Genomic DNA, 17,279 nt, shown 5'->3' on the forward strand with positions numbered 1-17,279 from the left:
ACAATGGCACAGAGATCCATTGCTCAGTGATGTCATTGTTTGTTGTATGTTTAGGTGGACAAGCACATGCCAATGGCCTTACGTCGGAAGATGCGCCGTGAGTTAAAACACAAGCCCAATGTCTTTGAGATGATCCCTCCCTATGGGATTCTGGCTCCGGGGGAAAGGCTCAATGTGCAAGTCAAGTTTGCACCCAGAGAAGAGGTAGGAGGTCAGGATGCTGTTCATGCTATTGAACAGTTGCAACTCTCGTTGCAAAGAGGGTTCAATGGTAGCACATGAGAGTCCTCTAGTCAGTATTTGGAGGGGGGAGTGATGATTTAAATGATTCATTTGGTGACAGTTAGTGTGAATTATTTTAGCTTTTTAAATGTTGGCAGACAGGTCAACGAGTCTCTTAGAGTTGAACCACAGCATTGATAGCCCTGCTATTGATAACATTGAAAGTGATGATGTTTTGGAATGGAAGGCTAGGTCAGTGGTGTGCTCACCCAGAGTCCTTAAGGATCAGAACATGGGAAGGAGCTTGGCCTCATTGAACATAGAGCACATGAGGTTAATAAAAGCTGTTGAGAATAGGCTAGGTCCAGAACAAGTTGGGGAGAAAGTGACTATTCTGTTCCATTTGGAGCGCTTTAACTTGTTTTTATAATAGGAATGGTTTTATCTGTTTTTTAATAACAACATGTTGTATTGTTGTGAAAGATGGGTAAGAAATTTTACAAATGACAAATAAATAAATAAGGTATCAACAGCTTTAGCCTTGATAGCCAAGAGGGCTTTTCCAGTTTAGAGGGTGAAAGAAAAGTGCTGATGACAGGCCATGAGGGATGAGAGGAATCTTGGTCTGGCCCAGCAAAACAACCAAGTATCTTGTGGCACCTTCCAGGCTAATATATATTTCATGGCAGGAGGTTTCATGGGCTAGAGAGAGCCCGTGTTATCAAACATCAAGTGCTGCCTTCTGCTGGCAGGTGTATTTATATCAGCATGGGTGGTGGAAGAGAATGTTATAACAGAGTGAGGCCAGAACTCCCAGCATTATAATAGATGGGTAGTTGACATTACTATGCTGAGCACAAATGTAGAGCAAGACAATGCAACAAGTATGAATCCATGGGCATAGTTTTCTTACGACTGCTAGGCAAGAGCTAAACCTGGGCCTTTCTATATTCTTTCTTTCTTTCTTTCTTTCTTTCTTTCTTTCTTTCTTTCTTTCTTATATAAAAAGAGGTTGGATGGTCATCTGTCAGGGATTCTTTAGCTGTGAATCCTGCATTGCAGAGAGTTGGACAAGCAGGGGTCAGCAACCTTTTCCAGTAGGGGGCTGGTCCACCGTCCCTCAGACCATGTGGTGGGCCAGACTATGTTTTGAAGGAAAGCTGAACGAATTCCTATGCCCCACAAATAACGCAGAGATGCATTTTAAATAAAAGGACACATTCTACTCATGTAAAAACACGCTGATTCCCGGACCATCAGTGGGCCGGATTGAGGAGGTGATTGGGCCGCATCCAGCCCACAGGCCTTAGGTTGCCTACCCCTGGACGAGATGAATCTTGGTGTCCCTTCCATCTCTACAGTTCTGTGAAATAATCTTTCCAACTTTTGTTATCTTAGAAATCCTACCGCCACTACCTGATTCTGAGCATTTCCCAGAGCACCCAGCAGCTGCAGCTGAATGTCTCTGGGCAAGGTCTGGAGCCGCGTCTAGAGTTCATTCCTTCCATTCTGGAACTTGGGCCCCTCTTGCCTTACGCCGTTGGGGATGAGGCTGAAGTGGTGGTGAAGAACCCTTGCAGCTTCCCCATTGAATTCTACTCCTTGGAATTTGACCAGCAGTATCTGTTGGAAGAGCGGGTAAGAATCAAGCACACTTCCTCCCATCTGAGGCTGCAAACTCTAGCTGTGCATACTCTGCTAATCACACTGTTCAAAGTGTGGTACAGTGTCAGCAACAGATGGTGGGCTCAAGTCTAACAGGTTATGGGCAAACTGACTTCTACAAGTCGAACACTGCAGCAATTCAGAGTCATTCATACTGGCCTTAATGGAGCACTGGCCAGGCTCCACATGAGACAGTTCTTTGTATCCTTATATATCTGCTTGGTTTTAGATTCTGCGGATGTTGAAGGGCTATGACACCCATAACATGCTTTTGTTGCCTCCTCGCATCCCTGGGGAGAAGCTGCCTTTTGAAGTCCTGGAATATTATGAGGAGCAGAAGAAGTTTCAAGGTGACCAGGAGACAGTTAATCAGGAAAATGGTGAGCTGAGGAGACTGGGCTTTTTGGAGAGTCCAGCTGCATGGGGTGGCTATTTTTGGACATCAGGGAGGGTATAAGGGGACTGACTAATTCCAGCTACCTGCTGTGCTCATTTCTAGATTTTGCATCTACTCCTGGAATGAAAGGTGGGATAATGCCTTGCTAGTCATTCTCACGGTAGACCCATTGAGGTTAATGGACATGTCTAATTTAGGTTCATTAATTTCAGTGGGTGAAGAGTTGTAGAGTTGGAAGGGACCATGAGAGTCACCTAGTGTAACCTCCTGCAATGCAGGAATCTTTTGGCCAATGTGTACTCTGAGTAGGAATTAGCTGGATACAACCCCGTGCTTGCAACTTTCATTATTTAATGTGACAAAAGAGTTCTGCAAGGATTACTCAAACTATCCAGGAGCATTGCCTAAAGCGGGAACCCAAAGTGATGTCAGGTCTGACACACTGCTTCCATATCATCTGACTACACCTATTCCAGTATTAAAGGAGGCCCTACCTGATTCACAAATGCCTTCCCCCTGCAGCCCCAAAATTCTGGGGCTGCATACACACCATTCATTTAAAGCACATTTGAAACACATGGGTTCCCCAAAGAATCCTGGGTATAGTAGTTTACAAACTACAGTTCCCAGGATTATTGAATTGGGGGTGGAGTATGTTTCTTAAAGATTTGCAGCCCAAGGGTATGGTCTAAGTGCCAGGCCAGGGGAATCCCTTCTCCCACCTTGGCACATCTGGATGCTTCCCATTGACAGGACTTGTGACTTACTTCCCCACCCAGACTTGGCTGCTGTGACTGAATTCCCTCTCCCTTTACCAACACACACCCCCAGTGCTAATCCCTACATCACCACACCTTCACAGGATGGACTACATAGAGCATGAACTGGGTGGGTGGTATAAATCATTATCCCTTCATTCCAAAGCCATGGTGTCTTTCAAAAGCAGCCTCTGCCCATTTTATTTTACAATTGGTTAAGGTGAGCCATACATAAATGCAGTTATTTATCCAGGCAACACAATCTGAAGGCTAGAAGCTAGTCTTCTGTGTTTTTGAGCCTATTTCCAAGAGCTGATTGGTGCTGGTGGCAAAAACATCTGGAAGGTGCCAAGTTGGCAAAGGTTGGTCTATAGAGAATGGCATGCCCTTCACTGGTTTGCTTTGGTTAAGACCGAGTGTGGGGAACTTCTGAAAGTGCCACCAGTACATTACTTGGTGTCTCTTGTATGCACTGTGACATCTGACCTCCTTTCCTCTTTAGTAGAAGAAGAAGAAAATGCTTTAATTTCTGATCATGGGATGAAGCTCCTCCCTTCCAGTGCTGGGCAAACAACATCCACGGCGGCCTCTGCTCATCCTTCTCTTTCCCTTAATGAGGATACCAGAACTTTCAGGGTGGAATCGAAATTTGATCAGGAGGAAGAAGAGGAAGAGGAGGGGACAGACAGAGGACAAGGTGAGTGAGAGCTTCTATTGCTGCTGGGACAGTGAAAAGAGCATGTCATCATCACCACTGAAAAAAGAAAATGTATGTGATGTAATGGGGAAAGATTTAGACATCCACATAGTGACATTTTGCTGCCACCTCATGGTGAAAATCTATAAGGAACTAGATCAGGAGAAAGCTTATACCAAGAACAAACTTAGTTGGTCTCTAAGGTGCTAGTGGACATTTTTTTAAAAAAATTATATATTTCAACCGCGTCAGACCAACACGACTACCTACCTGAATCTAGATCAGGAGAGTTTAGGTTCCACATGTGTTGGAATTGTGGACCAGTGCATGTTTTCTAAATCTCAAAAATACCTGGCTTGACAAAATCCTTTTGACCCATAATTGTGTTGCATGCCATCTCCTGCAAATTTTGTTCTCCAGCATGAAGCAGCTGCAGAAGTTGTAGTGGAAATACATTATCTTGACTTTTCCCATTGGACAAAGGCTTAAGCCCTGACCACCCATTGCTTGTGCACAGGCCCTCACTATGTTGACAGAGGAATGAGGCTTCACTCTTGGCTTGTCTGATATTGCTGATCTTTTTTGCATGTTATGTTCAGGGGTCTGTGGTGAAATTCCAATGCACAGTGTTTGATCAATGCACATGACAGCATTGGTAAGAAGTCACATAAAGGGTGTTGAGGCTGGAGGGACAGAGTGAGCAATAGAAAGAAGAGAGATACAAGTACATTAATAATGTGATAAATTAAAACAAAAACAATTTCTTACCCTGCCTGACAGGATCAGTATAAAGCGTTCAAAATAAGCTCATTGAAACAGATTACAGGTTCTGGAGTTAGATTTATTTATTTTTAACCCCAGAGCAAATGTATAGATATATACTGTCAGTTGCAGTAAAGGATTAAAAAAGTCACAGACACCCCTGCCATCTGCAGCAGCAAAGATGAGAGAGTGGCATTCCTTATTGGGCTTAAGGATTTCTACCATTTGGCCAACCCTCTGTTCCTCCTTGAAAATAAAAGGGTCTGTGCAATTTCTGAAGATGTACTATTTGTACCCGACATCTTTCCTTTCTGAAGCCCTTTGAAGGATATGGCCTTTGAGCAAGCTGTCTATAGCCCTGATTCCTTTTCAGGAGGGAGTCAGCAAAGTGTGATCAAGAATAAGGAAGCTGTGGGAGAGCTAGACAACAACCCTGTCTCAAAAGCCATTGCGCGTCACCTTGGCATTGATATATCTCCAGAAGGACGGGCTGCCAGGAACCGCAGGGGCATTGCCATCATCATCCATGGTGCTCCCCTTACAGGTACAGAGACCACCTCAGAGCAGCAGGGCTACATCTGTGGTGACTGTATACTCCCAGACGGCATCTGAGTACCACCATGTGCTCTGAGATCTCACTGTCATCCTCAGTTTTTTGCAGCTCTCTTCTGAATATTTTTTAGTTTGTGAACAACTTTTTTGGGAGCTGAAGGACTCGAGGCATTTTCTTGCCAAGGCTGATGCTAACCGTGGGCTAAGCTAGAGGTGCGCTTAATGCAGAGCAGGCATAGTGACCTGCCTTGTTCTTCCTTGATGAATGGCGGGTGCCAGGGAGAGGGGATTTGCCCTGGGAATGCAGCCATGCTCCTGTTTTAGAGAGTCTGTTGAGAACTCCCGTTAGAACTCTCCCCAGACCCCACCCATCCATCACTGCTGGCCCTTCTGGTTTACTCCCCCCCCCCATGTTTTTGTCTTACTGGACTATGTCCTTGAATTATTGCTTCTCTGGAAGAGAGGGGTAAGTGAGAGAGTATGTAGAAACTGGCTTACTGTTCACATTCATTGTTCCACCCACTTTTGCTTCCGGCCCCACCCCCCACTGCCATGTGGCCCTCAGAAAGTTGTCCAGAAGAGAATGTGGCCCTTAGACTGAAAAAGCCCCTCCATCCCAGATATAAAGGGATGCCAATAAATGATGGATGGTGAAAGTGTGTGTGTGTTTACCAATACCTTTGTCTCTGATTTCTCTAGGAAAGTCCAGTGCAGCCATCACCCTTGCCAAACACTACAGTGCTGCTTGCTTATCCATTGATTCTGTGGTCTTGGAAGCCATCTCTGATGGGAACACTTCAGCAGGGCTTCGTGCTCGTGAACTCTGCATCCGAGCTGCCATTGAACTGGCACAACGGGAAAATGAAGAGGGGGGTAAGTGGGGGTTGGGGGGGTCTTCAACATCATGGCAAGTACCCATCTGGCCTTTGCCTGTGCTCCCCATAGCCCATCCTCAGTGAACTTTTACTCTCTTCTCAGGACCAGCTTGACTCTCACCCCAGCAGGGTATATCCAGTGGTGGGGTAGTAGTTGGAGCATTGGAATAGGACTTGGGAAACAAGGGATCAAATCCACACTCGGCTACTTAAATCCTCACTCAGCTTCAGCTCACCTTGGACCAGTCATGATCTCTCAGCCTAACCTACCTTGCAGTGTTGTTGTGGTAATTAAATGAGATGGGGGAAGAACCACGTATGCCTTCTTGAGTTCTTTGGAGGAAAAGATGGGATAGAAATGTAACAATTAAATAGCAAATACTCTCCCATAGGGAAACTACTTGAAGGTATGTCTTGCCTAGCGGCAAATTAGGAAAACCTTAATGTTATCATGAAGGCTGTGGAGACCTGAGCTGACCCAACAGTGACCTTGGTGTGAATGTTCTGCAACCCCACATCTGAGAGGGCCTCTAGCAGCTCAGTCAGGGAGGCTGTTGTGAGCTGCACTAACTACATGCCCAGTCTGACCTTTTGGCCCAAAACTAGATACAGGCCCCCAAAACCTGGCTCTGGGTAAAGAGGCCTAGTGGAAGAGAGCACAGTGCTCCCTCCCCTTGCTTATGCTGACACTGCAATGGGTAGCCAGGCAGACATAGTTGGCTGAGGCCAACCTTTCCCAATTCACCCACTGAGATCTCATCACTATGCCTTGCCAAGTTTGGATGCTGAAGTAGTGTTCACTTCTCTGACTTGTAAAACATCAAGGAACTATTTCTGTCTGTCTGTCTTTCCCATCAAGGAACTGAAGGGCAGCTCACCCTGCCTCTGAATAACAGGCTCAGTACAGAGGCTCTGGGTAAGCACACCTCAGAAGGCAGCCATAGTTCAGAGTCCAAAACAGGACCCCTCTCAGCCATCTCTAGAGGCTATAGGGGAAGCACGGCGACGGCAAAGGGCAAGTCTGAAGGTCACACATCACAAAAGCAGCAGCAGCATCAGCAATCTGATCAACCTGGATCCCAGGTGAGAGAACTGAGGAAGAGCAATGACCCAGTGGTAGAGCCTATGCTTGGCGTGCAGAAGGTCAAAGGTTCAATTGTTGACATTCCTAGGATGGAATGGGGAACTACCCTGCTTCGTTTAAAATCCTGGAGAGCCTCTGCCAGTCAGTGTAGACAGGCCTCCACCAACCTGGTGCCCTCCAGGTGTTGGACTACAACTCCCATCAACCCACCAGGTTGGTGTAAACCATACTGAGCAAGATAGACCAATGGTCCAACTCACTGTAAGGCAGCTTCTTAAGATTTGCCAAAAATTCCTGCCACCCCGTTGCCCCTTCCTGAGGGGAATAGTATGGTGTCCCAATGCTGAGGCCTAGTGCCCCTTGTAATGCCATTCTGTAAATACTTCTGATACACCTACCTTTCTCTCAGGTGGGTCTCCCAATGGTCACCCATCCAGGAATTGATTAGTTTGTATTTGCTTTGCTTCAAGAATGCTGCAGCAACTTCAGGTCCTCTCAGACCATACTGTGGATTCCTTTTCTTATACTGTTGAGGTGTTTGGGCCCCTGCAGACATACTTTTTAGTGCAGATTCACAATGATACAGCACTAATGTTCTGGCTTATACTTGTCCTGGTTTTATTGCAGTGCAACTTCTCCAGCCAGCAATTACACAGTAGCATTGTAGAACAACTAATAAAGCAGAATAAACCTACTGCTGATACACTATTACTGTGTCAGAAATGTTTTGCAGAATACACCCAAAGCAATATACTACCTGTCTAGAGTGGCCTTTGGTTAAACATTCCTGTTTTCATGCCTTGAGGGCAGTTCTTACCAGGCTGTCTTGCTGGCCTTGGAGCCACTGGAAAAAAATGGGTGCTGATGCAGCTGCCCTTGGGAAGAGGAGCCACTTGTGGCTGGTCCACTTGTCTTGACACTTGTTTAGAGCTGCCCCTCTGCCCTTTGATAACCAGGTGCTTGGAGAGAGCAATGCATACATCAGGCCTCTGAAGCACCTTCCTTGGAAAGACATCCTGCTGGTTTTGAAGTTAAATGGTGCCATTTGTGTTTAAAGTTTCCCTTAGTCAGAATTTGGCATCTGACCCTCACTCTGTTCCTGCTCTCACAGAGGGCAGCCCAGATGGCCAAGGACAAGAGACACATCTTAATGGGAGGCACAAAAAGACCTCAGCTTTGAGAGACTGGCCCAGAGAGCCATATTTTGTGGAAAGATCAATTTTCAAAGTGTTGTGTATTTATTAGTTTGTATATGTGTTTCTCTTTCTGCCTCTTCCCTGCCTCAGACTCCCCTCCCTTGTCCTCTTGGCAATTGACCATGCTTTATTCCATCTCCCTAAGCTGGGAGGGAAAGTGGTGACCCAGGGGTGGCTGAGTTGAAGGGAGAAGCAGGTGCCTTCTAGCTCAGCAGGTTTCTTGTAGGAACTTTCTGTCTTATCCCCAATTTACAGATTCCGTCCAGCCCTATTCCCAGTGCTCCGATCCAGCGGCGCCTTAGCCTCTGTGGCAGTGTGGCAGGAGATTACGGCCTGTTGAGCTGTGTGCTTCCAGAGGAGCTATTGGTGGAGATTCTTTCAGAGAGGATGCAGGTAACAGCAGCAAAGGGAGACACTAGCCATGCAGCCTGGGGGTCTCACAGTGGTTCCATCTGGAATCCTGGGTCTGGGTCTGCACAATGTCTGCCTGCCAGGTCAGGAGTATCCTGTCCCTTCCTGCATAAAGGACCATGGCAGAGTTGCAGATGGCTTTCTAGGGTCCCTTTTCCTGGTGTGATTCCAGTGGAGAGCCAGTGTGGCCCAGAGTCCTGTGCACTTGGCTATCAAAGACCCATTGCCAAATCACAATTCCTGGCCAATCACAATAAAGAAATGGAGGGACCATGAGCACCTGTCAACCTCAGTTTTTCATTCTAAAATGAGAGTACAGTGGTACCTCGGGTTACATACGCTTCAGGTTACATATGCTTCAGGTTACAGACTCCGCTAACCCAGAAATAATATCTCAGGTTAAGAACTTTGCTTCAGGATCAGAACAGAAATTGTGCTCTAGTGGTGCAGCAGCAGCGGGAGGCCCCATTAGCTAAAGTGGTGCTTCAAGTTAAGAACTGTTTCAGGTTAAGAATGGACCTCCGGAACAAATTAAGTACATAACCAGAGGTACCATTGTACCAATGATACATTTATTGCAGGCAATTTTATCACTACTATCATTATCAATTCTTGTTCCATCATGGTACATAGTGCTTTATTGAAATATTGTGAACTAAAAAAGTCAGGTTTTTGTCACAAGGAGTTTATAGATCAAATGTTGGCAGTTGTGAAGACTGCCAAGAAAATGGGGAGAGCAAAGAATTGAAGAGATGAGTGTGAGCAGGTAAAGTTACCTGCACTTAGAGTCTCTTGTAGCTGGCAAACAAGAATTAGGGTTTCCTATGGTGCTAAGGGCTATGGATCACTTCTACTTCCAATGAGCTTTAAAAATGTGGAGCAGTAGCTATAATCTAGATCCAGTTGTCTAGCAGGATTCCCATAAAATGTATTTTGCAAAGATGGTTGTGAAGTATCCCAGGCTCCACAGACAAAGAGAGGATGAAAGTTATATTTTGATGATGAATGCAGCTATACTAGAGGGCCACAGTGGGCGATGCTTGGGGAAAATGGAGAAAGGCCAAGGAGGCAGCAGATTTGCCAGAAAAAGCTGTGGCTTCCAGTTAAAGGGCCTGGGGTGGGTGGCCTCAGGTCTCTCCCTCTGTGTTCCAGTGTTACATAGCTAGATGCCACAGCAATAGCACTGAAATCCTAACTGGCATTATTACCGAGGTGCAGGAGCCCAGGTGAGAGTGCCCTGCAAGGAGGCTTCTTGGCCAGTAGCTGGCTTGGGTGCCTTAACTCCCTTTTCCAACAGGGAAGAATGGGAGTTGGTTTGCTTTCCAGCAATTCAGTGGTGCTTCAGCTGATTTTAGAACCACTTTACTTATTTATTTAGAGCATTTGTACCCCACTCATCTGCCAAAAAGGTTCCCATAGTATCTTACATACAATGTTAAATTAAACAGTCCCTGCGCACACAGACTTACAATCTAAGAAACACAACACACAAGGAAAAATGGATAGGGTGAGAAAAGGGGGGAAAGCAAACCAGGCACCACTTCTTAAATATTAGTTCTCAGCATGACCAGCTGCCATATGAACAGTTCAGGGGCCGGAGGTGCCTTATGGAGCTGTTTTTTGGCAAAGCTGATGGGATGAGCCTCCTGCTTCCCATCTCTCTCATGCAGGTAGCCTATCAGCAGAGTGACTGCTGCCAGGTGACTCCTGCTGCAACAGGATCTGTGCCTGGCAGTGGCCAAAGCCTTGCCTGAGCCTAACGGGGATGTGCTTTCATTTTCCAACAGCTGAGCGACTGCTATCGTGGCATGGTGTTTGATGGGCTGGATACCTTGTTTGCCCGCAGCATGGCATCGGCGCTTACCTGTCTACTCAAAGCTATCAACAACAGGCGCCACATCTATTTTGTGAACCTGTTCCAGGACTTTGTTGCTATGAAAGCCAGAGAGAAGGCCAAGCAAGAGCAGGAAGGTAAGGAGGAGGAGTAGGAGTTGGGAAGGTGGTGGTCCCTTGCTTAGCCCAGCTGTTCCTCTTTGTTTTGCTTCCAGTTGCTGAGAATCAGGGATGGGGGAGAAATTCACTTTTGTATATTTGGTTTACAGGCTTTCCATACATTAGGAAAAATCTTCACTTGCCCCCGGTTTTCAACAATTTGGGTTTGTTCCCACAAAAAGGTGGTTTCCTTTAAAAACTCAACAATCTTGGGGTCTTGCTCAACAACTATGTGGGTGCCAGGAAATTAACTTTGTGAAATATGGCAACCCCAAGTGTGCATAAAAATGCAAATATAAGGGAACGTTGCTTTGCAAAAATGTGTTTTAGGCAAAACTGCATACAAACTTACGTATATTAGGAAAAATTAGCAGTCAAATGTTGATGAATTTTCATGAGGATTTGTTTTTTATTTTTATTTTTTTAAAATGCAAACTCATTTGGAAATGTGGAAAACAAACTGAAGAGTGGAAAGGTGAGAAATGGAAATGGAGAGATTCACCCCTCCCTACTGTATATAGAACCCAATCATTCTCTCCCAGGATTTTAGCTTAATGCTACTACTCAGTTTGATTTGCAACTCCCCTGTTTTGCTGTCCCCACCCCCTGATATTTGCTCTGCAATAAATTTAATGGGTTGGGGGCATGGGTGGCATGAGGTATTGCCACTTGCCTTGGATGTGGCTCTCCTGGTAAGTTTCTGGTGTCTTTCTTTCTCCTTTGTCTGCTTGGAAGAACGGGAGCAGCAGGAGGCCATTGCAAGAGAGAAGGTTCGTCTTCAGGAGATGGATGAAGAGGAGTATGATGCTCTCACCGAAGAACAAAAAGTCCAGTTTGATCATGAACTTTTGCTGGCCCTGCGTGAGAGAAAAAAGAGGTCAGAGCAGGCCTGGGAATATACCGTATTTTTTGCACCATAACACTCACTTTTTTCCTCCTAAAAAGTAAGGGGAAATGTCTGTGCGTGTTATGAAGGGAATGCCTACGGGTGGCATGCCTACGGATTTTCCTCCTCTAAAAACTATGTGCGTGTTATGGTCGGGTGCGTGTTATAGAGCGAAGAATACGGTACTCTGTCCCTTAAAGAGCGGGGAGGACATTGTCACTGTGGGCAGTGATTGTAGAGTTATCCTTAGGAATGGATGTAGTTCGCTGGTCATTTCCATTATAATATTTGCTGTTCTTCATCCTCTCATTGTGACTTCTTTCCCCAGGCTTGATCCCTGAACTGTGAGAAGCACATGTCCCCGAGGGTGTTTAAGCATGTAAACTGGGGGAGATGAGGGCAAATAAGCATACTTTGAAAGGTTCAAGAAGGAGACCCTAAATGCTGAGCCAACATTCAGACAGCCCAACACACTGCAACCAGAATGTGATGATGGTACCAAATCCCTGTAGTTCCAGTTTCTGGAACTAAGAGTTCAGATTCCACCTCATCCTCCATATCAGAGCCCTGTTGACTCCAGGCTCCAAAATAGGCTTCAAAGGGCCAAAATGACTCTCACCTGCCAAAGGTTGGCTGGCCCATGGTGCACCTGATGACATAATGAACTGCTCAAACAGCCTCCCTATATAGTCTTCCTAGCTGAAGAAGGACCCCCCCCCTCTCTCTCTCTCACACACACACTTTGTACTTCTTACTGATAGCTGAGGAGGGAGTGGGAGAAGAGGGCAAGAGGTTTCACAAGGACATTCTTGCTCGTGGTTGGGGCATCCTAAATTGCTGGTCATCCTGGAAGCCATACTTCTCCCCATGCCTAGTTACCCGGGTTGCATTTGCCTGGCATCGGAGCCTCCCAACTGCAGCCAGCTGTTGCCTTTTTAGCCAGAAGCAGGGGTGGGAAGGCCTCTGGGCCCTTTTGAGTACTCTGAGATGGGGTTCGGTGGCTGAAGAGGCTGAGCTGATTCATACTTGATCGGGGGGGGGGGGGAAGCTTGATTGGGGGAAGTTTTTCAGGCACCTGGGAAATGAATTAAGTTCCTGATTTTCCTGTGTGCCATGCATTGAAGGGAGCAGGAGAAGCTGGCTCGGGAGCTGGAGGAGAAGAAGCACCAGCAGGAACTGGAGCGCCTGCGGGAGGAGGAGGAGATGAAGAGGAAGAGCAAGCGCTACAAGAGGGAGGCAGCAGTGGCCAAGGACAAAGAGGAGGCTGCAGCAAAGAAGGCCCAGCAAGGAGGCAAGCAAGTAAGTCCCAAGCAGCCCTTGAACCCAGTGGTTCCCCAATGGGTGGTGCTTGCCCCTCCCACCAGGGGACAGTGGGATTACACTTGGATCCTTTAGAATGCTTGAAAGGGTGGCTATCTGGGCTCCTAGTTGCAAGGCTGAAGCTGCGTACTTGACAGGCTCTCCCTTTTCCCCTTGGTTCTGCTCTTCCAGAACGCCCCAGTGCCTGCTTTGAAATCTGACGGGAGGCTGAATGAAGGGATCGAGCGGAAAGCATCCACCAAGGAGCGCCCAGAGTTTAATGTCAATGACAAAGATGAGAAGAAGAGGAAAAGTAAGGCGGGCCCACAGAATGGTCAGCCAGGAGCTGCCCCACCCGTAGCCCAGGAAGATGAGGAAGCCGAGAAGGAAATGATGAGCGAGAGTGAGAAGAACTTGGCTCTGAGGTTCAAGCTCTACGATGCCAACCAGAAAGACATAGTCCAGATCCTGACCTTCTGGGACAGAGTTCAGTTGGTGCAGCTGCTGCCACCCGGCTCTGAAGAGAAGCAGGAGGAAGCAGAGGACCAGCGGCAAGCACCCTCAGGCCGCAAGGGCAGGAAGGACAGGGAGAGAGAGCGCCAGGAGAGATTAGAGAAGGAGAGAGCAGAGAAGGAGCGCCTGGAGAAAGAGAGAGTGGAGAGAGAGCGCCTAGAGAGGCTCAAAGCGATGGAGGACAACAGGGCTGGAGGGCAGGAGGGAGTAGGGGGAGAACCAGATGTGGGGATCCCATGCTTGGAGTTCCAGGTGCTCAGTTCCGAGGACTCCAGTGGCAAGAGGATCCTGGAGAGTGGCAAGCTGCCAGATATCGTCCAGGTGAGGACCCTCAGTGATTTTCACAGAATGTGGGCTAGCCTCCACACACCAGAGAAATGGGGATTATTCTAGTGGAAAGGAACCACTCCAGTATTAGCAAGAATGTAGAAATTTAGCTTGAGGGAGCCTTACAGATGTGATGGAATCCAGAAGACTTCAGTTTTCATTTAGAGAATAAGCATGATTCTAGCTCTCATAGAATATTGGTTTAATTGTTTATGCACAGCACAGGCAGGTCTTCAGGCAGGCAATGGCAGTTTGAGACAGGCAAATGGCTCATAGTCTCGAGAAAAGAATGGCCAACAGATCCAGACATCCTTTCATGCCATCCTTCAACAGCTATGGTGCTGTGGGCAGCTGGTCTTTTAAATCCGCATTCTATGTGTGGGAAGGATGCAGTTCCACCTAGATGCCTCTAGTCTCCCGTGGCCGATACTAGGAAGAACAATATGCCCACTGGTATAAAGAAAGAGGCAGGTCATTTCATTTGCATTTTACAATAGCAGCATTGCAATGAGGCCTTAATATAGCTTTCTTTCTTGCTGTAGATCTTGAATGGCTTGGGACTGGGTCCTTCTGGGCCACCCATTCCTCCCACTGCCTGTTTCTCTGTGATCCCATATCCGGAGAAGCGGGCAGCACCAGTTCCTGGAGAAGCTCTCAAGCATTTCACCTTCCTCTTACCTGAAGATCCAAGTCTGGAGGAGGACAAGAAGGAGACTGAGAGTAACTTGGAAGTTCCAGTGAATCTCCCTACAGTAAAGGTAGAGGGCCTCTTTGCTCCTTCATGGGAAAAACAGAACCTGAGAAGGGGAAAGTCTGCCAATAAAGTTGCACAATAAGGAGGACTGACAAATGCCATTGTGATCAGGGAAGCTGGGTTTGTTGCCTGGGAGGCAAAACTAAAAAAATGAACCCCTTCTCCATCCAGTCAGGTCTTTGGGTTCCTCTATACGTATGCTTGTTTTCTGTTTGACCCATGCTTTCTAGCCAGGGGTCTGTCTTTGCCCCACCGCTTTCCCCCAGAAAACCTGCTCTTCAGTGCTGAATCAGAGCAAATGTCAATCCACGGAAAACCTGATTGCTGTTTGTTCCAACTGAGCAATAAACAATGGGTTTTCCTGGGAGAAAGCAATGGGGCAAACAGAAGTATGCGTGAGCCCTCTGTTACATACACTGACCAGGTCAGCATGCTGACTAAATCAGAGGTAAGGCTGCCTTAATTGCCAGGCATGTGAAACACATCACACTGGATGGAAAGGAGCACCCCCAACTGCCGTTGACCAAGGGAGAGATGCCGGCATTTGGGGAAGACAAAGATGATGTTGATCCAGAATGAGACTTAAGAAAGCAAAAAACTTTTCACGCATAAAAAATACTAAAATTTTAAACTAGACAACAGTTCTGACTACTAGACTTAAGTGGCAATTGCATACTCGCTTACCTGAAAGTAAATAATACAGAACTCAGTGGGCTTACTTCAGAGTAGATATATTCAGGATTGTACTGTAATAAGCTGCCTGCTTCTCTCTTTCCTCCTGTGTTTCTTCTGGGTCTTAGGAGGAACAGACAACCCCAACCCGAGGCAAGGGCAAGAAGGAGAAAACCGACATAACCCGTGATTCTTCAAAGGATAAGAAAGGCAGCTCTCGTGGCAGGAAGGGTATTCATCCTACCCCTGGTGCAGTAACAACTCTGTCAGAGCTAGATCAGGGTGGCCTCACAGGGGAACCATCTACTGAGAAGCTCAGCCGGTAAGGGGGCAAGCAATAGGGCCTGGGGCATGTCTCACAGCAGACAGAAAGCGCTTGTGTGCCTCTGGCTAGCCAGGGCTGGGGTGCGGCTTAAAACATTGGCTGAGCAGAAGCAAAAAGTGAGCCTTGCATGCTGATCTGGTGGGGGTGAGGGTGGGCAGAACTCTGCTCCTATGATCCTTGCATACCCATATACCCCACCCCAGTTGTTTGAGGTAGACTCTTTGTGCTTTGTATTCCACAGGTTGACCTGCTTTCGTTGGACGGTCCCTGCTAATGGAGAGGTTACAATGCGCCTCCATTTCTCTTCCACCACAACAGGGTACTTTGATCAGGTCCTAAACTTTGAGATCCTGGGGACCCAGCGACAGTATCAAGTTTTCTGCAGGGGTGTCTGCATATATCCATCCATTTGCCAAGATCCTACGTAAGTGCTAGGAAAAGGGCACTGCCTAGTTATATAAGCCTTCTGGGCTAGGATCCAGAGCTGGCCTGAGAGATGTGTACCTTCACCTCCTTAAAATAAAGCTGCATCTAGTACCCAGCAGAAAGGTATTCTGCAAATATGAGGTCCTGTCACAACACAGAAGAGAGAGGATGCTCCAAGCAGATAACATGTCTCCTGCTGATGTGGTTGCAGACACTGGCTGAGGGCTGTGCCCTTGACTGCCCCGTGAATCTATGGGTCTCTTGCTTCCCTTTGTGGTGAATTCTGTTTTCTTTCTGAAAACTGTAAGGAAAAATGCTGCCAAAGGCTGATATGGAAATCAGACATCTATCTGTATAAAGCAGTTATAATGAGAGTGAACCTCATTCCTTGCCCCTCTTGTATTATACCTGCCAAGACACTGTGCAGTCAGATTATTTGCTGAAGCACCTCTACATCCAGGCAAATAATGAGATGTGGATGCTTGTCCTGAGCAGGTGAATTTTCCAACTAAAAGATACATAGAGATTACGCTACCGTGGGGGTAAAGATTATACCTATTTTCCTCATAGTCAAATAAATTTAGAATTGAATTTCTCTTGAATATCATTGATATTAGTTGACAGTGTAAGATCTGTCTCATCTTGGCACTGAGGCCAAGGGAAATGACTCAGTAGTTCACAGGCTGTTTATTTGAGGGGCATGTTTGTATTGCCCCCCCCCATGGATGCTATGCCATCACATGGGTTGATGTTGCCACCAGGTGTCCAAGGCAGGAAATGTTCAAACTTGAGACTATTACTACTTCCTGTCCTCCTTACCCAATTCATTTCTTGCTTTCATCCAAGGTGGACAAACCTCCAGTATGGCCATAGTATGGATCTCCTTCCAAAAAGGATATTCGTCCCTTCCCCAAGGGACCACCTGAAGTTCCACTGTTGCAGTCTTGTTGATCTTTCCCCCATTGCACACCTCCTGATGCATTTCTGCTTCTTTCCTCCAGGATTGTCTTCCCACACCGTGTAAAGAGCGTCAAAGCCGATGACATAATATCCAAAAAGTACATCATGAATTTGGGGGTCTTTCACTTTGGCCCCTTGCTGTGTGGGAAGTCAAGGGAAAAGTAAGTGCCGGTTGTGTTCAGCATAAAAGGACAAGCAGTTAGCCCAGAACTTCAGCAGTATTGAACTCACTGGTTGACAGTATACCAGAATTGTTGAAGTGCCCCCACATGAGCTAGAAACCTGAATGCTGGGTCCAAGCTCCATGATCAGTGGTGAACATTTTCAGTGCAAAAACAAGCTTTCCAGGGTCGTGAAATGATTCTTCAAATTCTGCCAAACAATCCTCCACTTTTGTGTTCTCCATCCTGGCTGTAAAAGAAGGCGTGATTCCATGATGCAGGTCTCCCTTGAGTGCAAATTGCTCAGTCCGCACAGGATGTTGCCTGCTCCAGGCAAACATATCT

General features: G+C 46.8%; 1 protein-coding gene across 4 annotated transcripts in view; it reads left to right on the plus strand.

The window, feature by feature from the left end:
- HYDIN (HYDIN axonemal central pair apparatus protein) overlaps positions 1-17,279 on the plus strand; it is a 138,071-nt gene that overhangs the window by 80,406 nt on the left and 40,386 nt on the right. For 3 of the 4 annotated variants that reach the window (XM_082232582.1, XM_082232583.1, XM_082232584.1), the window contains 16 exons: positions 55-204; positions 1,621-1,860; positions 2,117-2,267; positions 3,545-3,739; positions 4,875-5,045; positions 5,753-5,926; positions 6,788-7,011; positions 8,464-8,601; positions 10,407-10,590; positions 11,347-11,488; positions 12,622-12,796; positions 12,989-13,630; positions 14,179-14,394; positions 15,191-15,384; positions 15,629-15,811; positions 16,815-16,934. In XM_082232582.1, coding sequence (XP_082088708.1) covers positions 55-204; positions 1,621-1,860; positions 2,117-2,267; positions 3,545-3,739; positions 4,875-5,045; positions 5,753-5,926; positions 6,788-7,011; positions 8,464-8,601; positions 10,407-10,590; positions 11,347-11,488; positions 12,622-12,796; positions 12,989-13,630; positions 14,179-14,394; positions 15,191-15,384; positions 15,629-15,811; positions 16,815-16,934 — 3,299 coding nt within the window. The remainder of the gene's footprint in view (positions 1-54; positions 205-1,620; positions 1,861-2,116; positions 2,268-3,544; positions 3,740-4,874; positions 5,046-5,752; positions 5,927-6,787; positions 7,012-8,463; positions 8,602-10,406; positions 10,591-11,346; positions 11,489-12,621; positions 12,797-12,988; positions 13,631-14,178; positions 14,395-15,190; positions 15,385-15,628; positions 15,812-16,814; positions 16,935-17,279) is intronic. The other variant, XM_082232585.1, reaches the window with a different exon arrangement.

The sequence above is a fragment of the Podarcis vaucheri genome (genome assembly GCF_965113315.1).
Source record: "Podarcis vaucheri genome assembly, chromosome: 7".
Lineage (NCBI taxonomy): Eukaryota > Metazoa > Chordata > Lepidosauria > Squamata > Lacertidae > Podarcis > Podarcis vaucheri.